The sequence below is a fragment of the Strigops habroptila genome, chromosome 6, assembly GCF_004027225.2.
Source record: "Strigops habroptila isolate Jane chromosome 6, bStrHab1.2.pri, whole genome shotgun sequence".
NCBI lineage: Eukaryota > Metazoa > Chordata > Aves > Psittaciformes > Psittacidae > Strigops > Strigops habroptila.
In genome coordinates this window covers 33,007,199-33,034,569 of record NC_044282.2, presented here as the reverse complement: position 1 = coordinate 33,034,569, position 27,371 = coordinate 33,007,199, and the positions used below count along the sequence as shown (strand labels likewise).

Sequence of the window (27,371 nt, the reverse complement as noted above, 5' to 3'; positions counted from 1 at the left end):
AAGGAACAAGTGAGATTTAAGAACGTCTTAGGCTATTTATAACTTGCTTGCCTTTTTTTTTTTTTCCCCCCCAACCTTCAAGAGCAATAGTGATTTTTTTCTGTTTGGGTTTTCTTGCTGAGACTATCTACAACCATCACATCAAAGGACACTAATCAGAGCAGAAGCCACTGTACCCATTAGAAACACTCTGCAATTAGTACTCAGCTAAATCATGACTGAAGGAGATAGACATCTGATTCTGCTCCTGGCTCAAGTACCAAGGGCCTCAGAAAGGACTGCAGGAGCTATAGAGTCCTATAGTTTAATCCCAAGCAAGCAAGAATCTTACTTTCCCTCCTGAACAGGGTCCTTCAACTAGTAGCAAACTAGCCAGAAGGCTAACTAAGCCACTTGAACAGACTTTTGGCCTCTAGCTTGACAGGCCACAAGAACAAAACAGAGGTAGCATGCCTAGCCACCTACAGACTGGCATCCAGCCCACACTCCCAAAGGATCTCAAACACAGTCCATCCACTGCACCAGACAGCATACAGCAGTTTAGGTCTATTCTTCAGAGTAGCCATCACCACAATGATAAAGTCTTCATGCTAAATAACTGAATTCACCTGTCACTGTGATGCAAAACAAGTAGCCCATTGACAGCAAGTGAATAGAGTACAAGTGCCAGTGCAGGGTTTTAGAAGTGTAGCTGAATTCGGTTCAAACAAGCAAACAGAACAGCTCAGCTGTGATGTCTTACATTTGGAGTTCTGTACACAAATGAAATTATTAACTGCAGTAATTTTAAGAATAGAAGCAAACTGCTATGCTGTTTAAAACACATCCTGGGAATATTATGATTAAGATCTAGATCAATATCTAGGCTGCAGAACAAGTAAAGTAAATGCAAGACATGCAGTTTAAAGCTATTAACTTTTAGCAGGCCTAAAAATACACACAAGTGTAGATAGGTCAAGTTTGATCCTTAAATCAAGGAGTGCCATTAATTGTCATCCTTCAGAAAATAATTTCTAATAAATTAAACTCATTTCCTTAAAGTGAGTTCTGCTATAATATAATTTGCATAACTATTTATAGGCTAATTAGACATATTCATAGCTTTTTAAAAGCTAATGGCTCCAGAAAATTTAAGGTAACTAGTTTAATTCCAAACACTGAGTATCAGGAAAACATTCCTTTTAAAACCAAACATTCATTAGCCTCAAAAGCAAACATTTTACTTCAAACCAGACTGCTGTACAAGTGTGCCTTAATGTAGATTGTAGTATCTCAAGCCCCTTGGCTCCACCACATGACATTTAGAGTAAATAAACTACATTCAAGGAAAGCAGATAATTTCTAAAAAGGGAAGAGTATTCCAGTATATATTTGTCCTATACTCTGCTTTCAATGATGCTCTGCATCAAGTTATTTCTGCAAAGGGTATTTAAGTGCTATTAAAGATATGCACATTTTTGCCACAGGAAGAGGCTTTGTAACAGACAATTAGAGTAAGAGGCATAAATACTACTCTTGCTTAACAATTTAGACAAAAGAATCCTGTTCATTGAGTTGTGTTATCAACTCAGAATACAAGACACAAACCAGGTACATTTCCCAAAATAGTCACAGATCTCTAATGGAGTTCATTAAACATCTAAAACTTCAAGCTTAATACAGCTTTTATGGTTTCTTTGAGGACTGCTGACCAGAAGAAAGGTAGAGACTTCTTCCAAAGATAGATCTACCTATCTTTAACAGAACCAAGCTATTTATAAAACTGTTTTTATTACACAGGTTACTTGCTAAATCAGTCTGAACAGACTGTCTTGATACAAGACATTAGTCAGTTAGGCACAAGAAGACAGGCTATCTTTTATTCAGTTAACAGGAAATACCCCAACCCCTCTTGCTCTTTTAATTTGTGTACATGAGTATTCTAGTCCATTAAACCCTGCCTCGTAAAATTAAATTCAGTACATAGCATTCCAGTCTGCTTTAATGTTGCTCTGATCCAGACCACCAGTGAAAAAAATCTGCTACTGCCAGGTATAGGCAATACTGCAAGATTTGTCTTCACTACCAAGTTCAGTTGAGCCCCTCATATAGAAGCTTCAGCTCCAATACTTTTATCTCTTCCCTATCACACTTGTACTTCTGAGGTTGCTCTTTGTCCTTGCTGTGCAGTTTACTAACTCTAAGACAGGTAACTTCTCCACAACAAGCATATACCTAACACTGAAGCATCATCTCTTTTTATTTACATATATATATAAATATAACTATACTACGACTAAAGTTCACAATTTTCTTCTGCAGAGTCACCTCATTTGCTTTCTAAATTGAGCTGTTTAGTCTTGTAGTTTCCCTTAAAGAGGACAGACAAGAATTAAAATCATCTGCAGCAGCATCTTAAGTACATTTCAAGGGCATTAAGATGATGCTACTACTTACTCATTACCATCTTAAAAGAAAGCAAGCAGCCTCATATGTATAATAGCAGAAAGACTGCTCCAGTCAGAACCCAGAAATACTAAAATCCCATGAATATCTAAAGGAGACCTGCCTCCTGCAGCAGATAGTCCTGCTGTTTAGATCAGTGGGTTTTAAGTCTGTACCTATGGAGAAGCACTGCTCAGTAACTTTGTCCCAGGCCAAGTACTGTCTGGTTTGCAAGTCAATCTCATTGTCATACTAGAGAGGACCACAAAGATGCTGTAATTTACAAGTTGTGAAGCCTTTAAAGAACAAGCCTAAGAGCACAGAGGACAATTAGGAAGTAAAGTTCCATCTTACCAGAAGAGAAGAACAAACATGCTTACAGCTACTGGGGGCTCAGCTAACACCTACTAAAGATAGTGCAACATTTTCTGAACTTGATATGTTACAGAGGACATATATGTCTGCCTATGATATGAGCCAACAGTCAATGAAACAGCTTTTGCCAGAAGCTTTCTTAATATTTCTAGACCGTGATTAAGCTAGCTCAAACTCCTTTAGTCTCTTTTAATAGCAAATGTTATTTTTAATTGAAAGGACAATAGACTTCTTAGAAGTGTACCTGAAGTGTTTATCATAACTAAAACAATATTCCCATAAGGTGGAATACAATTAGAGACATTAATTTCACTCTAGTGCCTACATTCCAGTACTTCAATAGGGATAATTTTAGCACACATTTTGTAAATTTTACCAACTTTACTGCTGCAATCAAAATGCTAAAAAGCTTATGACACAGCATGCATTAGAAACATTCAATATTGATGTGCATGTCATGCTTAATGGCGAACTTAAATTGAATTTGTAACACTGCTTGGAGTTCCACAATAGCAGCACTTGCTGCAAACAAGTTAGCACTTCAGAAATGTCTGCCTTTCAAACAAATACCAGAAAAACTTTTATCATACAAGGTGCAACTATTTCAAGTATAACCCAACACTATACTTCTGTCCTTCACAGAACACTTCCATTTAGGAAAAGTACTAAGCACATAAAACCTACTCATGTTCCTAAAAGCTGGTTTAGGATGTCCATGAAGGCGTTTGATAGAAGCAAAAAATAGGAAGAACACAAGTATTTTACAACTGTATTGATATCTCCAGCATATAACAGAGTAAATGTCATAGTTGTCATGTTCTTGATGGATGTTCACATTCAACAAACAGGCAGAGCTTGGAAGCACAAGTACCTCCAATTGAGTACACTACAGTCTCCCTTTTCCAAATCTGCACAAAACAGTTGTGTTTGGGGGCCTATTTAACATATCCCATTAACATTCAATACAAATACTTACCCAATTAAGAGAAGAACCGCACAAATTGTGATGAATCCCAAAGTATATTTGAGTGCAGTCTTAACCTGCTGTATATTAAAAAAAGTTGACACATTAACATAAAATAAATCCAAAGGAACTTGTACAGCAAGTTATGGCAAAGCATACTTAGTGCAACAGGTGTTCTACAAAACTACTTACACAGAAAATATGAGAAGTTTTAAACACAAGTCAGAAGTAGACATTCTTGAAAAGTCTCATAGTTTGAGAGCTATGGACGGTGACATCAACTTATGCTTCCATCATAAACTATGGACTTGAGCAGCTGTGGCCAGTAGCTAGGGCACATTCATTTAGTGCAAATACATTCAAAGAAAATTCTTATTACCAATGCTTTATAGTATGACTGGGATTAGAAGCCTTTTTCTCACGTTAAGGTTATAAATGAATAGAGGGGAAAATGATCATGATCAAAGATTAAAAGATTCTTAAAGTATTTTTGAGAAGTTAGCACCTTACTGGCATGCATTTATTGCGTTCCCTGGAACGTCATGCATGTCAAAAATCTTCAGTGCATTACAAAAACCCAGGTACTAGCTACAGGTAAATTACTACTGCCTACTTCAAGAAAAAAAAAAGATAAATATAAGCACTGTAAGGAAGGTACTCAAATTCAATGTCTCTCTCAGAATCAGCATAATCTTCCTGTCTTCTACTATAAAACCTGTTGAAATACATATTCTATTCCAAGGAAAATCTCATGCAAGAAGCTTTAACTTCTTGTATATTAAATCAGGCTCAAAGGAATTCATAGAAGAATTCATGGCAATACAGATGTTGATCACTTATCTCACTAAAGTTTCATTTCCTGTGAGACCACAGTGCTTAGAGTACACTATGTCAGACTAAGTGTTAAGAGCTGCCTTGGTATTTTAAAGGAACTGTAGTATTAGAAATTAACACTGTAGTATCCAAGTTAGACAATCAATCATTCTTGCTTTTGTTTTTGCCTGTTTTCATTTGTCTTTTCATTGCTTGGTGCATTTGCCACAGTGAACTTACTGAGCATGTGTTGCCATCATCTTCTGCCTTCTCCTCATAATAGAAATAGACAAAGGGAATCCACAGGAAGACGCAGAACAGTATGATGGAATACAAAGCTAGGAGAAATAATTTATTTAAGTGAAGAGACAAAGTTATATTGATACTGCATTTATGCACAGTAATTCAAAGGAAAGAAACCAACATTAGTTTACTCTCATTGTAGCTCTTAGTAATTTCAAGCATTGAAAAGGAAATAAAATTTACTAATTTACTAGCCAGTGTAGGAACTATTACTTTTTTTTGGGGTGTTTTTTTTTGGTGGTGGGGTTTTTTGTTTGTTTGTTGGTTTTTTTTTTTTTGTTTTTTTTTTTTTTTTTTTTTACAAACTCCGAAGGACTTACAGAATTACCATTTCAGACTAAGGGTTTCAGTTCATGCTTCAGTTCAGCAGTGACAGACTAGAAGTAGTCATCTGCATGCAGATGCTACACAGGACAAGTACACTGAGGAAGAGGTGGCATAGGGGATAGTGAAAAAAAGCAACCTACACCACTTAATAACAGAAGCTGTTTGTAGAAAAGGTATATATAAAAATATAACAAATTTACAGCCACAGAGGATGTTCTACTATTAATTACATTATAGGTAGAAGGCATGGTTTTCTAATTGATGACCTCAATTCACAAAATAAAATGATGATCCTATATTGCTACAGCTTGTTCAACATCTCTTTTTAAAAGGAGGGACTAATCGAAGATTGCAACAGGCATTTCAAGAGCCACTAAATTGAAACAGTCATACTGTCATATGTACAGGTGATCTTAAGAGACTTTAAACCAGCTAGTTTAACATAAGTGAAAGGTTAAACTAACACAAGTCTTCACAAATACTAACTGGCAAGTTTGAAGACATTAAGAAAGCTAGTCAAAGTCAATGGAACTGAGTAGTCAGTGATATGAAGAGACTAATTTCAGATCAAGAATTTTAAGCTTAAATCTTCAGCTCTTGATGTTATAAGATGTTACATACATTTATTTAGCAAAATCCTTCAATACTTCAAAGTATCTTATACTGTGAGCATTTCAGAAGTCTATTCGGAAGCTAAAAACTGTCAAGCAGTTTGTTACAGTATTTGTACTCCACACGAAAGATATCTTAGAACAGTTAACCCAGCCTTCAAAATGTTAGAAGTACAACACAACCAAGACCGCTTGTGCAAGTGGGTAAGTAAAGATACCCACGACACTAATCCTGTTATCTCTGGCTTTTTTTAATCTTTGCCTCATTTCACATAACTAATTAGTGCCTTCCCTCCACTAACCAATATGGTAATCCCTAACTTAAGTTTGTGGCCTCTTATCTTGGCTAATGCAGTATCCATGTGCTTCAAAGAAATCTACATCAGTATTTTTACTGAAGGTGGTGTAAAAGCCAAATAAAGTATCAACATCTAGAACCTAAATGTGAGCAAGAAACTATTTCTAAACAGATGTCACTCTTTGCAAAAACATTTCAAGGTATTAGAGGTATTTATTGTTTAGAGTGCTAAGGTAGTATGGCAGTGTAACACACAGAACAAGTTCTTCATTAATTTTCTCACCTTTGCCAAAAGCATAAATTCAGGGCTCTAAGACACTTTAAAACTTCATACTCTGAAATGCAGCATTTGTACACCTTCTAGAGCAGTACTTGAACTGCTTCAGTGTTGAAAATGCTTTCAGAAATCTGTCTTTTTTAGACTAGTCCCAAATCCACCCTGCACTGTGCCAGTAAACTAGGCAAGTTACATGCATCATTAATCACATATCAGCATAATCAGCCCATAGCGGTCACTGTCAGCACAGAAAACATCCTCACTTCCAAGCTTTGCTATAGTAACTTCAGCATACTTTATTCATATTAGGCATACCCACACCTCATTAGATAGAGACTGATCCACATTTCTTCCAAGGGAATAAAGAGATACTAACATTCAAAACAATATATGAACTGTGTGAAATATGGCTACCATTTACTACCATGCCAATTAAACATTTATACAACCTAAATGCTGTTGCTGCAGTAACTTAATTGAAACTTAAGAGATCAGCTCAGGCTTCTGACATTAAAATTAAATTGTTTTAGAAGGGAGTTTTTTTGCTTTGTTTTTTACTGTTTCCTGGCACTTTCCTGTAATCCTTCATATTAATGTCCAGTTTTCTAAGTTTCTCTGATCTGTGACAGTATATTAGCAGAGGACTACTCAATGGCTACTGACAATCAGCTACAATTACGAACTGAACTTTTTATTGAATTGTCTTAATTAGACTGAGGCTGCTAAATGGATGTACAGTTTGTTCAGCCATTACCAGGTTTTGAAAAAGCCGTTCATAGCACAACATCTGAACTGCACACAATAAGGAAGCAAAATTTTCAAGAAAACTGTAAACAGTTTAGCCTAGGTTTTTTGCAACCCATGTAGTAAAGTGTTGAATCCTATGGAAAATGGAGTAAAGCAGGGCATGATGAAGGATCAAACCTTTTAAAGACCCCACTAAAACCTCTTATGTCAAGTCAACTCCTTAGTAATTTGAAGCTAAATATTACCCACCTCCTTTTGTATATTCTTCCCTCAATTATCAAACCAAAATGCTTCAACTCACTGAAAGCTGATCTGGTAGCAATAGTTACTTTTTTTAGAAATTATCTAAATAGCCAAAATCAACTTTGAAGGAAAGTCAGTCAAGTATTACAAAATGCCATTCAACTTCTTGAAGAAAAGTTTCCAGTCTTTACTTTGAAAAGCCAAGTCACATCTGACCAAAGATATTTTCAAATTAGCAAGATAAGGTAAAAGCCGGTTTCAGTAAATACTGCTAAACTAATTAGAACTTATCCAAGAGCTGACTAGCAAGCTACAAGAAATACCTATCTAGCTAGTCCTACATTAGCTGTAGAAGTGTGTTAAAGATTGATTCCCATGGTTTAGTCTCATTCCAAATCATATCAAATCAAAGCTTTTCACACAGAACTCCATCAGCTCAAGCCCTACACCTTCTTAAAAGAAAGATTGGTTATTAAACTAGTGGAAGAATATAATACGGTATATTTCTGCAAGCCTTTGCTAATAAAACATCCTTACATTTCTGCAATTCTCAATACAATTTTAGGAAAAACGTAACAATCCTCTAAAAATGACAGCAAGTAACATCAGTCCAATGGCTCATTAAGCCCAGTACTGTACTCTCCATGGTGGCAAAAAGAGGAAATATTTAGAGCAATCATGCAAGCCTGTTCACTTCCTGCAGTTTCAGCCTTTAGGACTCTCCAGACAGCCATCACTAGACCGTTCTCACCTACTCCCTTTTCCTGTTGAAAACTAGTCCATTTCAAGCAGGCAAGTGACATTAAAAAAAAAAATGTATCAGCAAGGCTGATGCTGTTCTGATACTGAAAAGCAAGTACAGCATACTTTAAGCAGTATTAAGTGTAACCGGATATTAAAGACTCAGCTGATCTTGCTCAGTTATTTCTATGAAAAAGCTTTCCATTTTCAACCTCATCCAAGAAATACGATTAAGTCAGATTTTTCTTTACCATATTTCACTTGGTCTTTAGCTAAATGAAATCCCTGAAGCTGAAGATCGGCATGTGAAGTATACCACAGGAGTTGTTTCTACATTCAAGTCTCCTCTACCCCATGATTCATTCTTGACTCTTACGGCACAGGCAAAAGCCACGCTACAGAGCTAGATGGTGCTTCCAAGTTAAAGATTAAATACATGGGTTTTGCCTGTAAGGTCAAGACTGCATAAGTATAGCTAAAATATTCAGACATAACTATTCACTTCTAATGTAAGCACCTGAGAAGCAGACCATAAAGCACATCAGCATTCCACACCAATAACAGAAGAAAAGCCAGACTCTTATTTACTTGACCACAGCAGTCAGATGCTGAAATGCCTTCCTCAGTGAGCGTTAAGAGGCAAGTCATATCTGATCCAAGGAGGAGTTCCACCTCCCCCTCTCCACCACCTACCTGTCATATTAAAACTTTTCTTTGTACCATCTTCAGTGTTTGCTAGACTTTGCACTGGGTCACCTTAACTTGCCACACTGACAGAAGACCATCACGAAGATGCAATTTCATAGCACAGATGGCCATCACCACCTTGATATTAGGAAGAATGTCACCACCAGATGGAGGAAAGTAATTTTCCCCTTGACTGAATATGGTCTCACCAGCACTTCAGAATTGGCATGCCATATCCAGTTCTGAGCTCCTCAGTACAAAACGCACACCTACTGGAGACCATTCAGCCTGGAGGAAAAAAAAAAGGCTTTGGGAGAGGTCTTATCCATGTGTATAAATAGTTGTGTGGGACTGAAGACTGTGGCAGGCTTCTCAGTGGTGCCCAGGGAAAGGATAAAAAGGGAATGAGCACAAACTGAAATACAGAATTTTTCCACTTAAATGGGAACTTCCACTATGCCTGCATTCAGAAACTGGAACAGGCTACTCAAAGACACAGTAGGGTCTCTGTTCTTGAAGAGACTCAGAATCCAGCTGAAGACTGGCATAAATGAGCTGCTGCAAATAGGCAGTGTAGTGTATTAGATTATCTCCAGGGTTCCCTTTACAACCTCAGCACCTCTATGAGTCTAAGTAAACTTCTACCAGTTTTGAAATTTGTGTTAGGACACCACAAGCATCTACCAAATGCCAAAAATGACTAAAGCAGGGTGGCAAAAAGCACTCTAGTATGCTGCTGGGAACAGGACCCCTTCTAGCACAAATACTGTGCTGCCATTTCAAGAGAACATCCAGCTTTAATACTTCTCACACTATTTAAGCTATTGACTACAAAAATTGTGCCAAGTTAATTCCAGGTGCAGCTAAAGCTTTGTTTCTGCCAACTCAATTATGGAAGTCAGCAGACCTGTAGAGCTAGAATGGTTCTCCTTGGAAGTTCTTTAGTGCAGACCTTGGGAAATCCCCGAGTAGAGACTAATACCTTCAGATAGTTCATAAGCCCGTCAGGTAGTCACCTGCACCTAAAAAGTGGTAAAAAAAAAAAAAACCAATCATGGTTGCAGTTTTCTGTCCCACAGACATTATTTGAAGCCATTAAATTGTCACAATTCCTTCAAATTTATGCTTTACTAGAAGGACTGAAGTTCTCAGCCAATGCTAACTTCTAAAAGAAGTTTCATATTAAAAGCCTTAAGCTCTAATAGCAGACTCTCTATCAACTCTGCAACAGGATCTGCATACACAAGATTCAGCATGAGACTCATTTCAGAATTTTTCATCTGTCATGAATGCTATGCTAGTACTTAGCCCTTAAATTTATCTTACATGTGTTCTCCAGAAGTTACAGGCTTTCAATGCATTTCAAGACAAGATGTAAATCTTGAGGATTACTTTATTTACATGTAGCAGCATAAACTCCAACTTACACTTAGTGTTGCAACAGCTCTACTATTTGCTCTGTTGAACAACCTTGTTACCATAGTAATTTTATGGGATCTAGCACAAACAAAACAAAACAAACCCAAACAAAAAAAAACACCAAACAAAAGCCCCCAAAAAATTTCAAGAGCTTTGCATTTGCTTTTCACAAGCAAAATCATTCCAAGACAGACATTTTTGTTCATCCATCAGGTGAAGTCTAAAAACTGCCTGTGAGAATTTTTAGTTAGAACTAAAAATTAATTTTCCATCTCATCAGGTAGTAAAACATTGTTCTTCCTCATATATTACAAAGGAAACTTTAAAAGATTTCGCAAAGTTCCTACCAACAAGACGATCAGTCTCCTGTCTCTTTTTTTGTACTTTATTTTTCAGAACTTACGAAAAAGGAAGAGCAGCACTTTTCATTAGCTCATACAAGTTACTTACCCAAATGCGAGCATCTAATTGCCTGTCGTTCTGCCCACTGAAAGGGCTGTTTATTCCCTGGAAAGCTAACCTTCAAACTCAAAGATCATGCAGCAACAAACAGCCAGTCAACCAAGTGACAAAGATATTTCCTTCCCTCTAACACCCCTGTGACCTTGCAGCACAACAGACTGTCTCAGCTTTCATTATTACACTTCTATGGACTTTAGTTCTAAATCAAGGACTGCTCTTTCCTCTGGTTCAGAGGTCCAACTTTTGTTTCAAAGCATTTTTCTGGGTTGTATCAGAAGCTTGAAGCACTACCACTGGAGAAGTGCTTCACTGTATAGCCAGTACAACAATGGTTCCTGTCACAAAGTCTAAGCAATCTTCAGCAAGAGCTCCTTGGTAAGGTTGGTTTGTTTTAAAAACCAAAAGAAATTCTTCACCTTGGAAAGGAATTCTTAAGTCAAAATTATTTATTTTCAGCTGTTTTGCACCTAATCAATAAAAAATACATCCTAGCTATAGAAAGTTAGACCTGGTAATTATCACTTTCCAATCATCATGCTTATTAGAAGAGTTTCTATAGATGTAACTCCACAATATTTGTCAAGTACGGCTATGCAAGTCTTCCACAGTACTTAGCACGTCTTCTCATAGGACCAAACCATGAAAACGCATAGCCACATTTGACTTGTGCCTACTAATGACTAGAAACCCAAGTCCTTGTTTTAATGACTCAGTATCAAGCACAGAAAGCAGATAAAACTTCATGTAAAAATCATCCAAGTTATATCAGTAACTGCTGACTTCAGAAAATAGTTCTATTTAAAAAATAGAGAAATTAAAAATTGGAAGCTTAGCACAGAATTTAAAGCACACATGTAGAGACCCTCATAGAATTTAACAGACAGTCCTGGCCACACTGCAGTTTGAAGACACTTAACACATCAGGTCAAGAGATCTGTCTGCCTCACAGGAAGACTGGAATCTACCAGTGGCATCCTTTCACCATTCACAAAACTTCACCAAAGGACACGGAACATCAAGGCGATTCCAGCAAGTAGGATTTACTTATTAGAGGAAGAAGAGCTACAGAACACAGCACCAGGTCACTGTCAGTTGTTTCAGCCCCATTCTTTGTGGTGCAGAGGAAACCACCATTGGACAGTTTCCAATTGTAACCCTTTCTGAAAAGCGTTTTCCTTCCAAACACAAGCTGACATGCTGTTTTAGAGTATCTGCCAACCACTGATCATTCTTCAATCACTCAAGTACTGGCGGACATGTCCTACTACAGTTGGATTTATGAGAATTAACATACTAAGCCACTATGGCTTCAAAGTAATCAGCAGACTGGTTTCCTAAGTAAAGGTTTTAGGCTACTGAAGTCCCCCTTCAAAATAGAGTTATTTCAAGATTTGTTCTGAAAAAGTTACCTCATTTGTCATTCTACTAGTACAAAGCCATTCTACTTCTGTATGAGTCTAGCCCAGAAACCAGCTGGGCATGAGATAGAACATTGTTCATGTGGAATAACAACTTGGACGGGGGTAGTTCTTCTACATTTAGTGACAGCTTTCTCAGTAAATTGCAATAGAGGTAGTAAAGTAATCCTTAATATTCTAAAACATCAGTTAAACCATAGCCTCCAAATTCTTGCTACAATTAGAAGTGACATGGATTGGGAAGGACTGTGACCTAAGTGTACCAATTATTTATACTATAAATTGCCACTATAGATACAGAGAGCAAATAAGAATTATATAATTATCACACTGTTTTCAGGAGAGATAAAGTACTGGTAATCATATTCTTAAGTAGAATGGGTGATTTCAGTTCTCCTCAGCCTATTTGTTGAGAGACCAAACACTTTTCTAAGAGGATACAAGTAGAAAAAAAATTGAACAGTATTATAAGACTGGAAGAGTTGTTCAACTTGTTCCTTCTCAGCTTTCATGTCACTATGCTGTGTAACAGCAGCAGGGGACTAGGCCTAATGATGCAGGGTAGCCATTAAGTTGTCTTTTTATATAGGAATGATGGAGACTTCTGAAAGATAAGTTACCTATTACTGTTCACTTCAATGTAGCTCTAGTTATAAAAACATGCATCAGTTCCTCAAATTAAGATCACAAAAGAAAAATACTGTTAAAAACATCTTTAAATCTCTACCACCATCTGGAGGATATGCTATGGAATAAAACATTAATCCTACAATACTTCAAGTAGACCTGTGCAGACAGGCCAAACACAACAGCAGGTTTTTTTGGGGTTTTTTTTTGTTTTTTTACTCAAATCTGTTCCAAAAATTAGTTCAGGATTTACCAAGGGACATCTTGCTTTAAAAAGCGACTCAGCCCAAAACATCTCATGGAAGTTCATCCATCAGTCTCACAAATCTGTAGAAAATGGTCCACAGAAGCGTTTGAAGACAGTTCCACATTAAAATTCGTGAAATGCTTGGGCTGTTAAACAAGACTCTAGCAACCTAACAAAAGTAAAAAGCTAATACAAAGCAACTCCCCTATTCTATAGTGAAGAACCTTAGAAGATAAACTAGTATTTTAAAAGTTCCTTTTCAAAACCAAGTTTCCTACTACTTTTGGCTTTACACTTCACTCAGCATGAAACTGTACATTCTGGTTTCTGTCACTATCACTGGCAGGCAATAGGCATTCTTTAAGTTAAGAAAAAATAAGTTCACTATTTAGAACCAATTATTTCCTGATCTAAGAAAAAACATTCCCAAGAGCCAACTCATAGTCTTCCATGGGAAGTCTTAGGAAATGTGACTAAAAGCAGGCAATTATGTCTGAGTTTATATGATTGACCAAGGCAAACATTTCACTCAGAGATAAGCATCACTCTTCTACAGCTACCTCTTACATATATTCATTAGTAGTAGAGCTTTTCATAGGTTTCATTACAAGTTTCATGAGGATGACTAAAAAACTATCCTAAAACTACAGAAAACAATCAGTTTATTTGGCTTTATTTCTGTAAATATTTTCCTTCAGTTTTGTTTAGGATTACCACTCCTGAATAAACTCCTTTAAGCTCCTTAAGAGCAACTGTTGTTACTTTGAATATGGTAGTTGCTGAATCTGAACACTTGAACTGCGTTACACTCACAGTTGCACAAACCTTATTCACGGAAGGCAAGTTTCACATTGCTGCATATGTTAAGTGCCATAAAAGTTACAGCAAAACCATGAGTTGGCACTGCTACAGGTTGGGAGGAGAAGAGATTCAGAGCAGCCCTGCAGAGGAGGACTTGGGGGTGCTGGTTGACGAGAAGCTTAACATGAGCCAGCAGTGTGCGCTTGCAGCCCAGAAAGCCAACCATATCCTGGGCTGCATCAAAAGAAGCGTGACCAGCAGGTCGAAGGAGGTGATCCTGCCCCTCTACTCTGTTCTCGTGAGACCTCACTTGGAGTATTGTGTACAGTTCTGGTGTCCTCAACATAAAAAGGACATGGAGCTGTTGGAGCGAGTCCAGAGGAGGGCCACGAGGATGATAAGAGGGCTGGAGCACCTCCCATATGAAGACAGGCGGAGAGAGTTGGGGCTGTTCAGCCTGGAGAAGAGAAGGCTGCGTGGAGACCTCATAGCAGCCTTCCAGTATCTGAAGGGGGTCTATAAGGATGCTGGGGAAGGACTCTTCCTTAGGGACTGTAATGGTAGAACAAAGGGTAATGGGTTCAAACTTAAACAGAGGAAGTTCAGGTTAGATATAAGGAAGTTCTTTACAGTGAGGGTGGTGAAGCACTGGAATGGGCTGCCCAGGGAGGTTGTGGATGCTCCATCCCTGGTGTGTTCAAGGCCAGGTTGGACAGAGCCTTGGGCCACATGGTTTAGTGTGAGGTGTCGCTGCCCATGGCAGGGAGGTTGGAACTAGATGATCTTAAGGTCCTTTCCAACCCTTACTATTCTATGATTCTATGAGTTTCCCTTAATGGGCCTCTAAATATGCACACAGGAAAAATGTTAACAGTAGATTATGACAAAAGCCATTAGCCTTTTCATGGATTGGCCTTCAGCATATTTGCATTTTAGGGGGCTTTTCAACGTAAAAAAGTTAACTGAAGAGCACTAAGACTTCATGTTTAACCAAAGTCATGCAAGACTAATGTTTAAACAAAAGGGATAATTCGATATGACCCCTAAAAACATCATGCCTTCACTTACAGGTCCTATTACTTGAGTAGGAAATAAAAAAATTAGAAGTTAAAAATACTTACTGTAGTATCCATAAAGTACAGTGTCTTCGATTTGTCTTGAAACATTAGCATCAGCCCAGTCCTAGTAATAAAGGATAGAAGCATTTACCATCAAATGAAACAAAAGAATGCTTCATTCGGTAGCATTCTTACAGAACCAAAACCACTGCTCATACCACATGCCTAGGGAAAAAACATTAAGCACACAGTTTGTATTAGAATTTAAGTTAGAGGTAACTACCTACTAATGACAACTCAGGAATGTGATGCATTTCAAAGGACAGACACTGCAGTTGTATCCCCACTGCTTATACTCTCTCTGGCTGTTAGTCTTATACCTTTAAAGCTCTTTTTTTTTTTTTTCAAATTAAGAATCTTTAGTTATCATAAATTATATTATCAATACAAAACTGAAATAAAATCATTAGTTAATTTTTAGCAGCTAGTAACTCACTTTTGTTCTGCACTTAGTATTTAAGTGGTCTCTTAATAGCTGTTTTTATGAAACTTTGTTTTCTACAGATCAGACAATGCAGCTACTGAGTCTGAAGCTTAATCTGAGCAGTTTTTCAAAATGTTTTGTAAAAGACAACTGAACACGTCATTATTTGCAGCTCTAGCCTTTTTTTTTTTCCTCTTTGATTCTGAACACTGCAGGACAAAGCTCTCCTCAAGATGAATCTTTACAAAACCTAGCACATAACAGGCTTGGAAGCTGTGCAGTCTTTTCTAACACACCACACCAACTCGAACTAAGCTGTTCGAGTTGTCCAGCCCAGCAGTTCGATGCATTTGATAGCATAACTAACACATTTACATCTACTTTGCAACTCCTCAGAAAATATGCATGTGGAAAGCATTAATGGAGGAACCCAATCAAGGCAAGAATCCACTTGTCTTGAAGTCAATATCTCTCAATCAAAAAAGCATTAGTTTTGCATCGGTAAAGCTGACACTGGGAATTGCTAAAAGAGCAGCCCCAAAATCCCCCTTGAAGCTGATATCAATATTACTGACTTTCAGTCAAACTAGAGTTTGGAAACATTTTCTAGAAAATGTCAGGTAAGAAAAAAGTGTTTTCTAGAACCAACTCAATAGAAAGGGCAAAGTCAAATTTGATAAACAGTATTTGATAAGCAGAATTTGCTTTGTTAGGACTTTGATTTACAAAGAATAATTCTGTACGGAAGGCTCTAAGGTATCAAACATTTATTTTTCAAGCATATAAGTCTAGATATGAGTAGTGTATTAAGACCCATATTCCTCTGAGAATCTCTACAGTGATTCACTTCTTGTTACTACTGTATTTGGCAACACTACAAGAGAATCACTCATTAAAGAAAACAAACACAGAGAGATAGATATAAAATGCTGCTTCTAAAAAATTACTGGCTACATAGTGCTAGCAAAGTAACTGAGTACGCAGGAACAAGCACAGGAGAGTTTCAGAATAGAAAGATTCTACAGACCAGAAAGAACAGAGTTGTTCCAGCTTGGTAACAGAATGGTTTGGGTTGGAAGAAACCGTCAGGAATCATGTAGCCCAACGCCCCCTACCATGGGGTGAGACACCTTCTACTAACAATCCCTGTCCCACCTGATCTTGAACACTTCCAGCGATGGGGCATCCACAACTCCTTTGGGTAACCTGTTCCAGTGCCTCAACACCCTCCAGGCTGAACAACCCCAACTCTATCAGCCTTTCTTCATAAGAGACATGCTCCAACCCTCTGACCATTAATCTGGCCTTGCTATCACAGTTCCATGTCTTCCTTTGTATGGTGGGCCACAGACCTGGACGCAGTACAGACAACGCACACAGCATTTCTACCACAAAATAGCTATGACTAAAATTTATATATACAGATGCAATGGTACTTAAATATAAGCACAGCAAATAACTTTTTATTAGGCTCAGTTGTAGCTTTTTTTTATTAGCTATATTAGCTAATATCATTATATTAGCTACATTTTTATTAGTTATCCACCCAGTTTAAGCCATCATCTCCTTTTTCAGCACAATGAGCCTTTACTTTCTAGTTTGACCAAGACTTGAATTACAAGAATATTCAAGTTAACTTCAGCAAATGGTACGCTAAACCAGGTATTAAAATTAAAACTTACTGGATTACTTGATACTATGGACATTAGCAGAGCTTAGACACAAACAGTGTGCCTTGAGTTTCTGGCCTAAACACTGAAGCTCTTTACATAATACAAAGGGCAGACTGTTTTCCTGAAATTATTGTACAAAGTCACATGCTGATCAAGAAGCCATAATTCTTAACAGAAATTAGCAGAGTAGTATTTCTCAAATCTTACCACAGAGAGACCCATCAACTCATGTTAGGATTTAGGTCATGTAACTACCCAAATGTAACAGCATTGATATTCATTATGTGAACAAGAGCAAAGTTTGATCTTTTCCAGAACTATGTTACACAGTCCTGGCAAACTGCTCAGAGAACAGAAGTGAAAAAACTTCAACTACATTGGTAATTGCACCGAGCCAGAAGGCTGAAGTCAAGTTATTTGCTATCTCTTTCTCTTTCTTCTCAAGAGGAACTCTTGGTTTAAGGAAGCTAAATGTTTTGTAACATGATTGTTGGCAGCCAAACTCAGGGATTGAATCCAGACATCCAAGCCTGCCTGTACAGCTTAAACATAGGCCAGAATTGTTCAAGTCTTGTGTAGCCCAATCTACGTGTAGTCAAGATCAAAAAAGTGGTTATCCAGAAGGAAAATTCTTCAAAAGCTAACAATTTTGGAGACATGCCAACATAACTGAATTGGTGAGAAAAGAAAGGGTCCAGTATTGTCAAAACTCCTTTCAACTTCTATGTGTAGGCTTTTTTCAAACTGATAAACTCAAGCCCTTTCAGTTGCTGTAAAGATACATGCACTAATACAGAGCATATGAAAGATGCAAGTGAGGATACTCTTTAAAGAGGGCACATGGTAAGACTCAAAGACATTTAACGCTTGCTTTATCAGTTCTCTCAGAACTGCCTAAACTCCAACAGAATACCGGCGTGATGACATACCATAAACACCTCATTTTTCTGTTATCTCAGAAAAATCAGCATCACCTTCCTTTGTGTTACTATATTAAGAGACTTCCAGTAGGTCACTTTACATTGAGCTTTTAAAGTTCAATGTCTGAAACAAATTATATTAGCATTCAACTGGACTTTGAGTAGAAAATTATACGTGCATTTTGTCATCTAATCTGCAAAAAGAAGGGATTAAAAATATTTTAGTAGAAGGGACAAAAGCAACACCTTAAGTACCTGTCAGGTATACAATAAGCCTAACCTTTGAAGACTGTCAGGCTCAAGCACAACAGCATTTCAACTGAAAAATTTTTAGCCATTTGTATGAAAATACACCACAGAAGAATTTGATCTTAAGAACACATACATAGAATATTAAACTGTTTAAATTCCCTCATGTTAAAAATTATGGAAATGCATTGCTTTAATTATGCCTAAGGGAAAAGCAAGACAGAACTGAACAGGTGGCACTATTTACTTCCAAGTAAGCATTCAAAGAAGATCTCTCCAATGAGCAAAGAAGAGACATTCAAAACCCACACCAACCACAAATAAGCAAGAAAAGCAGTAATAAGACCTGAAGTGTCACAGCCACTTTACAGGAAGAGGTAGCTAGTAACTAAAATACAACAGGGCTTAAATGCCAAAAGGATATTTCTCCTCCAACTCCGGAAAAAGGATTACTAATAACATTTATAACAGTATACAGATGTAAATCTTTAAAACATAGCAATTGCTTTTCACGTTGTTGCTCAAATTAAGTCGTCTACAAGACTGAGTAATAGAATCATAGAATAGTAAGGGTTGGAAAGGACCTTAAGATCATCTAGTTCCAACCTCCCTGCCATGGGCAGCGACACCTTGCCCTAAACCACGTGGTTCAAGGCTCTGTCCAACCTGGCCTTGAGCACGCCAGGGATGGAGCATCCACAACCTCCCTGGGCAACCCATTCCAGTGCTTCACCACCCTCACTGTAAAGAACTTCTTCCTTATATCTAACCTGAACTTCCTCTGTTTAAGTTTGAACCCATTACCCCTTGTTCTACCATTACAGTCCCTAAGGAAGAGTCCTTCCCCAGCATCCTTGTAGACGCCCTTCAGATACTGGAAGGCTGCTATGAGGTCTCCACGCAGCCTTCTCCAGGCTGAACAGCCCCAACTCTCTCCGCCTGTCTTCATATGGGAGGTGCTCCAGCCCTCTTATCATCCTTGTGGCCTTCCTCTGGACTCGCTCCAACAGCTCCATGTCCTTCTTATGTTGAGGACACCAGAACTGTACACAATACTCCAAGTGAGGTCTCATGAGAGCAGAGTAGAGGGGCAGGATCACCTCCTTCGACCTGCTGGTCACGCTTCTTTTGATGCAGCCCAGGATACGGTTGGCTTTCTGAGCTGCAAGCGCACACTGCCGGCTCATGTTAAGCTTCCCGTCAACCAGCACCCCCAAGTCCTTTTCTGCAGGGCTGCTCTGAACCTCTTCTCTGCCCAACCTGTAGCTGTGCCCAGGATTGCCCCGACCCAGGTGTAGGACCTTACACTTGGCTTGGATAAACTTCACAAGGTTAGCATCAGCCCACCTCACAAGCATGTCAAGATCCCTCTGGATGGCATCCCTTCCCTCAACCACACAGCTTGGTGTCGTCGGCAAACTTGCTGAGGGCGCATCAATCCCACTGTCCATGTCGCCGACGAAGATGTTGAACAGGACCGGTCCCAACACCGTTCCCTGAGGGACACCACTCGTTACAGGTTTCCAACTGGACATCGAGCCATTTACCACAACTCTTTGTGTGCGGCCATCGAGCCAGTTATTTATCCACTGAGTGGTCCATCTATCAAATTGATGTCTCTCCAATTTAGAGACAAGGATGTCATGCGGGACAGTGTCGAACGCTTTGCACAAGTCCACGTAGATGACGTCAACTGCTCTGCCCCTGTCCATCAGTTCCGTGGCTCCATCATAGAAGGCCACCAAATTGGTCAGGCAGGATTTCTCCTTAGTGAAGCCATGTTGGCTGTCACCAACCACCTCGTTGTTTTTCATCTGCCTTAGCATGTTTTCCAGGAGAAACTGTTCCAAGATTTTGCCAGGCACAGAGGTGAGGCTGACTGGTCTGTAGTTCCCTGCGTATTTCACCTTCCCCTTCTTGAAAATGGGGGTTATATTACCCTTCTTCCAGTCATCAGGAACTTCACCTGACTGCCAGGATTTTTCAAATATGATGGACAGTGGTTTAGCAACTTCATTCGCCAGCTCCTTCAGGACCCGTGGATGGATTTCATCAGGTCCCATGGACTTGTGCACATTCAGGTTCTTAAGATGGTCTCGAACCTGATCCTCTCCTAATATACTAGGAAACATATTACAGCATATTAAAATATTCACGTTATCTTACATTAAAAGATAAATCTGGGTGCATTTCACCACTGTGCACATGGTCCTGAACTTACAAACTTCACACTACTCTGAACAAGAAATCTGTAATGCAAGCCAATTTAATAGTATATCGTATCTATTATGTGACTTTCAGTCAGCTGCTGAAGGCCCGCATTTGCACAAATTGAGGTAAAAATCCTTATTCTTACTGGCAAATTATCTATATGCACACATCATCAGCATCTCAAAAGCAGTAAACCAGTTCATCTGAGCTGTTTCAAAAAGCTCACGACAGCAGCACTGTCTTTGTCAAAAGCAAGAACAACCGCTACCTGGCGAGTGTCAGAGCTCTGACATTCTCAGCAGCAGTGCCGATATCTCAGGTTGATAGGTATATGAGTTTACTGGACACACATATCCAGGACTCAGTTGAGAACTCATCTCGACAGCCTCTACATCTAGTCTGTTTTCTTCTTCCCCCATTACGGCCCAAGCCTACAATATATACAGCAAATACCATAGAAACACAATAGACTAGGAAGGTGAGAATTCATTACTGCCTTCAAGAGCAGCTTAAGATGCAGAAATGTGACCACAAATTCTCTTCAGATCTGCAGAATTCAGGCATTCGGCACTGTTCTGCTGTACTTTATTCTGTTCCATGCAGTTTAGCAAGCATACATCATCCTATCACCTTTAAAATACCTGTAAAAGTGCATTGCATCGATAGATAAGGGAACCAACAATTTGCACAGATATGTACAACAAGTACAATGGCCTAGATTGATGTATTATTCTCAAGGATTTCTTAACACAAGCCATGTTGATGGAATCAAGAAATTTAAATACAGTTGCGAGTGTAAAAACTAAATATATTGATAAAATGTTGCTATATAAATATATAAAAAAGGCAGTTTAAGACACTTCGTTTTACCTAAATGTTAAACGAAAGCAAAGCTCCCTCGAAAGATTTTATAATTACATTCACAGAAAATCACTTACGAAGAACACTTGCTTCTCCCAGTAATCATCAAGCAGAGTCTTCCTTCTCCCAGCAACTATGTCGAGTTTGTGACTTAGATTATCTGCGCAGTTGAAATATGTTAACTTCCCCAAATGAAAGCAGTACAAGCTCATCTGACATTTTTTACCTGCCCCACTTTTTGGTGAGGGAATAGCCATGAATTTCATTCTTTTGTCCCTCTTAAAGCAGACATTTCTACTGTCACTAAAGGACTCTGTAACAACTTCATGAGTAGCCAGTGAAGATGGCTCCCACTCTCTGCAAATGTACCTTAATACAGCCTAAAGTGATGTAACATTCCAGATTTCAGTATCTGCGATGTTTCATCAAATGTAGATGAAGCAGTCATTCTGCTGATCAGCCTGTCCCAAAGGTTAGCCAACATAAGGAAGCTGCAATACCAAAGACTGGTGAGTGGGTCATAACGTGGTTAGATATGAAGAAACTTCATATCCAGGCCTCAGATCTTCCAGCCTGTTACGTCCAAAATGGGACAAAGCCAGGATTCTGACCACCAGATGGAGAATAACATTCTCCATGCATATCTCAGCCACATCTGGTCAAGTATTGCTACTTCATGATTAGTAATTCCTACTCAGGACAGGAAGCATGGTCTCAGTTGATAATGATTTCTCAGCTAACACCTTCCTAGAATAAAACTATCTGAGAGATCTAGTGATTCTGTATTCTGAGCAGCTACATAAAGATACAAAATCTTAACAGAATGGCCTGCAAAAAGGATCTCTCATTAAACAGACATTACTACTTGAATCATTAAGGAGACAACTGGCTTTTAATAGCTCAGACAGACACACAAGGTTTACCAGGTGTTCAGCCTAACCAGACTGAAAGAAATATCGCTGGCTTAACTTCATACAGTAGCAAGAATCCACACATTTCAAAAAGAAAAATTCTCATCACCTCCCCTGTCTTCTGCCACATCAACAAGATATTTAAAAAAAACACCACCAAAAAACCAGCATGGTGATAACATCCTTGTTTCAAGCAGTCTTCCTGCTGCAAGACAGGATCAGCTGTGTTACAAATATTTATGAGACTTGTAAGTCAGACCCAGAGGTCTTGGGTTCCAGCAGCAATCTTAAGTCTTTAAGCTAGGGTGAGGTTTTCTGTTCCTAAGTGCTTGTTATAAACCAAACAAGCTTTCAGATCAAACAGATCACATCCAACTGGATGTATTTGAAGTCCACTGCACAAATTAAAGCACTGTCAATGGAAAGAGACAAAACCTTCAAGATAAAAGTGGTTCTGGCAAATATTATCAGGACTTCACTTGCAAAATAATACTAAAGTTCTTTTGATTAGTACTAGAAGCAAAAGCCTGCTTTCCTACTTAACAGCACAATGAAGCAAAGTAATCCTGCCCTCCAGAAAAGCTGTTCTGCAGTACAAAGGAATAATGATCATACACCACTGCTCCTTCCCTAAAGGACTACAGGACTACTATGCAAAACCTTCTAATATCAAAACTGCTCAACACATTATTAAAGCTTTAAGATAGTATTTGTTAAATCTCACAAAATACAGTGAGACCAACAGGTACCGAATGCCAGAAGCCACTTGTTTATAGTGAAGAAAAACTGGTCTTAATTGAAAGAGGTAGAAAAAGTATGTTAAGTTCAACAGTCCTGTCAAAATGGACAGGACCTCAAGGTTATCAAAGGCTGATCAAGGTATACCATATGGCCCTTGTCAAAGATGACACCTCAGAAAAATCCACATGACAGAAAAGGGCTACACAACACTGCTTTAAGTAAACTCAAAAAGCAGCATCATTTTGACAGCCTTCACAGAAAGGTAACCTGCCTGGGTATCTCACTTCAGACAGTTCAACTAATCCTTGTTGCCAGGACACACACCTTTACTTGCCACTGAACACACAAATCACAATGAGAACTTTGAACCATAAGACAATGCCTTCAATTTAACCTCTACTATTAATATAACATGCTTCTTTACAAGTCTGTTCACAGAAAAACCTCAAGAATATCTGCAAGTTGATAGTAGGGTCAGATGCATTAAAAATGAACTGAAAGTCCAAATATAGTACCACTTCCTTTTAAGTTGAGCATCCTTGACTTTCTCTTCTCTCTAACACTGACACAGGGAATTACAGTTGGGAGAGGTAGATGAAAAGAGTATGTACAGCAAAAAAAGTGTTTACCTACGATCTGGATAACTGCCACTACTCTTCTGGCATCAGCTCTGGAATAATCCATTTAGAAGGTTTTTTGATGAACTAATGATTTATCTACAGAGAACATTATCCACATCTGCTACCTGGATTCGCCTCAAAAATTCACTGAGAAGAATCATCTAGAGAAGACTTACTCATTCTGGCCATACAAAAACAAAGGATTCTTGCCAGAGTCACAGTCCTTCAGACCCCAGATCAGACATAGGGCCTTGGAGGTGCTGAGCTTGAAAGAATGGTCCAGGAAAAGGGTAGTAGTCTCTTGGAAATATTCTGAACCCAATCCAGCCTGTCCTATTTGTGAAACATTAGCAGGAAAAAAAAGCCTGTTAACACAGGACAGAGTTAAAAACTTCAACAATTCATGAAAATTTCACATTTAGATGCTGTGAACCTCCTAACCTGACATTACTCCTAAACTGAGATTACCAAATATGTGTTTACATATAGGTTTGTGTGTTCTGACCGACTTCACTCAACTTTATCAGAAAGGCTACATTAATATTTCTGCACCAATTTCAACAGTTGTGCTGGACAAACATATTAATATCAGTTCTCATGCTATTGCTGCAAAGCTAAAAACTCATTCATCTGAGCCTTAAGAGAGGAAAAAAAAAAAAAATTTCTGCAAGGTAGCATGCAGCAATTTTATTTCAAGAGGCCAAGAGCAGCATCTACAAACACTAGGAATTAAGCAGGACCAAGATGCCTCAGAAGCATAGGCAAAAAGGTACTTTGAAGAGAGAAAAGCTTTATCACCAACATAACAGCTTGCTTTCAGGTACAATTTTTAAACAGAATCTACCCACCCCAGCACAAGTAAAACAGCAGTTCAAGTACAGTAGTTTTTCTTCTATTAAACATACTTCCTGTATGGCTGTAGGGACTACATGACCCTATTTGGCCTCCTATTCTCATCACAGGTTTGTTTCTCAAATCAGGGAACACATACATTAACAAAATAGGTATCCTTCGCAACACGTAGTTCTGCTTGGTCCTCAGCAGACACACTTTTTTCACCTAGGCCTAGTTACATCATTGTTTATTCTCTAGCTAGTCACGCCCAATATATTTCTTAATACGTAGTATTATTTGCACTGAACTGCTAGTATCATGACATACAAAAGGTTTCTTCCACCTTCTACATCCATTTTAATTCTGAAGAAACAAGGTCTGAATAAGCAAGCTTTTAACAACAGCATTAAGCAAAAGCTTAATTTGTTCTGTATTACTACTGAATAATAAACATCCCAAGAATCATGTCACAGCTCATTTCCAAAAGCTTCTTATGACTTGCATTTACATGAGCACCAGCCAAAAGGCACTGTATTGGCTGCAAGCTAGTTCTAAAGCTTTATCAAGGATCTAGCAGGAACTAGGTTTTCCTTTGGAAGCAGGGCTGGAAGGAAACACAGTCTTCTAGTCTAATGTACAGGCATGTACCATCTGCCCACTCTCTCATTTGTTCCAGGATCACATCTTTTACTACAGATCCAGGTAGGCTCCAAACCAAACTGAGCAGTTATTCAAGTTATTAATATGCTTCAGTTTGACCTATTTCTAATGGTGGTGTCCTCACAAAATTACTACCTTCAAGAACCCTCCTCGAAAATTAAAAAGGCTGAAACTTCAAGCATTGGGAAGAACTCTCACTTTCAGAAAGACTTACAGCGGACTACAGCAAGTACTCATCCCATTAAGAACTCATTTTGCACAGCAACCCCCTACAGCTTAAGTTTACAAAAACAGTAGTTCAGTTCAGGCCCTATCAGCCAAGAAGAGATATTACTGTATTCCCCTTCCCCAGGGGTTGTTCCAGCTTTCCCTCTTTAAAAAAGTGCTTATTAACTCAGGCTTTACACTATAGGTAGAGTAACACAGTAAGTCTTTATATGTCCCAATGTTTCACTGCCACAATAAGAGAATTCTCACAAAAAAAAAACCAACCAAAATATTTTTAAGCTTCAAATGGGCAATGCAATCTGGTTTTGAGCATAGAAGCAACAAACTGCATTCTACCATGTCCCACTATGACGTACTAAAAAGCAACATTTAAGAGATTTATTTATATTTTCAGGACAGCATATACACTCTTCTCAGCACAATAGAATGTATAAGCATTTGGAAATTAGCAGAATATCAAAAATAGATAATAGAAATGAAAACTGAAATCCAGTTCAAATAATAAACAAAGCTCAGTGTTGTTTTCACAGCACTAGTTTCCAGCTTTCCAAAACACTCAGGCACTAGATCAGGTATTAGCATTGGCTTAAAACACTCTGTCAACCCAAGAACATCCCTTTTCAAGATAAGTACTTCTTCTGAAGAGGCAATTAACATTTTTAAAAGTCCATACCTTAAATGTACCATTTTGATTTTTCATATATGAAACCAAAAAGATGTCCACCGGTAGTAGCGCTGACGAGATAAGAGCGACTGCCAGTGCAAAGATAGCTGTTATGGTAGAAATCACTTCACTTTCCCGCCGACTCTGATACTTGCGCACATAAACCCAACAGAAAATTAGAATAGCCTGAAACACACAAGAAAAGAAAGTTATGAGTTGAATAATGAGGATGTCAGAAAGCAGGCACTGAAGTGAAACCCTGTGTCTTGGTATTCATGACTGGCAGAGCATTAACAGACTTTTATCCTCAGCCCTAAGCATCACAGAACGATTTGGGTTGGAAGAGATCTTAAAGAACACCTAGTTCCAACCCCCCTGCCACGGGCAGGGACACCTTCCACTAGAGCAGGTTGCTCCAAGCCCCGTTCAACCTGGCCTTGAACACTGCCTGGGTGGGGCAGCCACAGCTTCTCTGGGCAACCTGTGCCTCACGATTCTCACAGTAAGGAAATTCTTACTAACCTAAATCTACCCTCTTTTAACTTAAAGCCATTCCCCCTTGTCCTATCCCTACATGCCCTTGTAAAAAGTCGCTTTCCAGCTTTCTCATAAGCCCCCTGCTTTAGGTGCTGGAAGGCTGCTCTAAGGTCTCCCCGAGCCTTCTCCAGGCTGAACAAGCCCAACTCAGCCTGTCTCCATAGCAGAAGTGCTCCAGCCCTCTCAACATCGTGGCCCTGCTCTGGACTCGCTCCAACAGGTCCACATCCTTCAGTGCTACATTCACGGCACGTAGTTCATTCTCCGTACTTTGCTAAGCACAGTCTGAGCAACAGCAAGAGCAGCGCTTACACACAGGAAGGGCTGGAGCACACTCAAGCGGCACTGACTACGGGTAGGCGAAGCAGCCTCGCCCCCTCAGCTCCGCGCTCCGCCGACCTCCACGGCCCCACCGCCGGTGGGAGCTGCGGGGAAGGAGTCACTGCCGGGGCAGCTGGTGGGACAACCCGAGCAAAGAGGCCAAGCGGGAGCCCAGAACCGTAACAGCGAGAGGCCGAAAATGGAGAAGCAAAGGCCCAGCAGGGATAGCGGAGAATAAGGGGTGCCGTAGTTAGGGCAGCCAGACCGCGGGAGCCGCCTCTCACCAGCAACGCCAGACCGAAGAGGCACCATCCGGTCAGCAGCTCAGAGGCGGCCGCCGCCATCTTCGCTTCCGTCATCAACAGCACGCCCGCCCCTGCGAGGCGGGGCTTTTAACGGGGCGGGCACGCGTCACCGCGGGAACGCGGCTGAAAGCTGCGGGGCGCGGCGCGCGTGACGCCGTGTCCCAGCGGCAGCGCCCGTCCCGTCCGCGCATGTCCCGCTGTGGGCGCAGCGAGCAGCGGCGAGGGGCTGGTGGTTGGGATTTGCCATGCACGGGCTGTCCGCCGCAGTAGTTCGTGATGCGGGAGAGGCGCGGCCTGAGGGGAACGGTGA

At 39.4% G+C, this 27,371-nt stretch overlaps 1 protein-coding gene across 1 annotated transcript in view; it reads right to left on the bottom strand.

Moving 5' to 3' along the window:
* LMBRD1 (LMBR1 domain containing 1) overlaps window positions 1–27,160 on the bottom strand; it is an 83,813-nt gene extending 56,653 nt beyond the window's left edge. The window contains exons 1-5 of the mRNA XM_030489484.1: window positions 27,041–27,160; window positions 25,908–26,084; window positions 14,906–14,966; window positions 4,817–4,914; window positions 3,776–3,843 (exon numbers count right to left, since the gene is read on the bottom strand). Coding sequence (XP_030345344.1) covers window positions 3,776–3,843; window positions 4,817–4,914; window positions 14,906–14,966; window positions 25,908–26,084; window positions 27,041–27,115 — 479 coding nt within the window. The 5' untranslated portion in view covers window positions 27,116–27,160. The remainder of the gene's footprint in view (window positions 1–3,775; window positions 3,844–4,816; window positions 4,915–14,905; window positions 14,967–25,907; window positions 26,085–27,040) is intronic.
* Window positions 27,161–27,371: the final 211 nt, after the last annotated feature.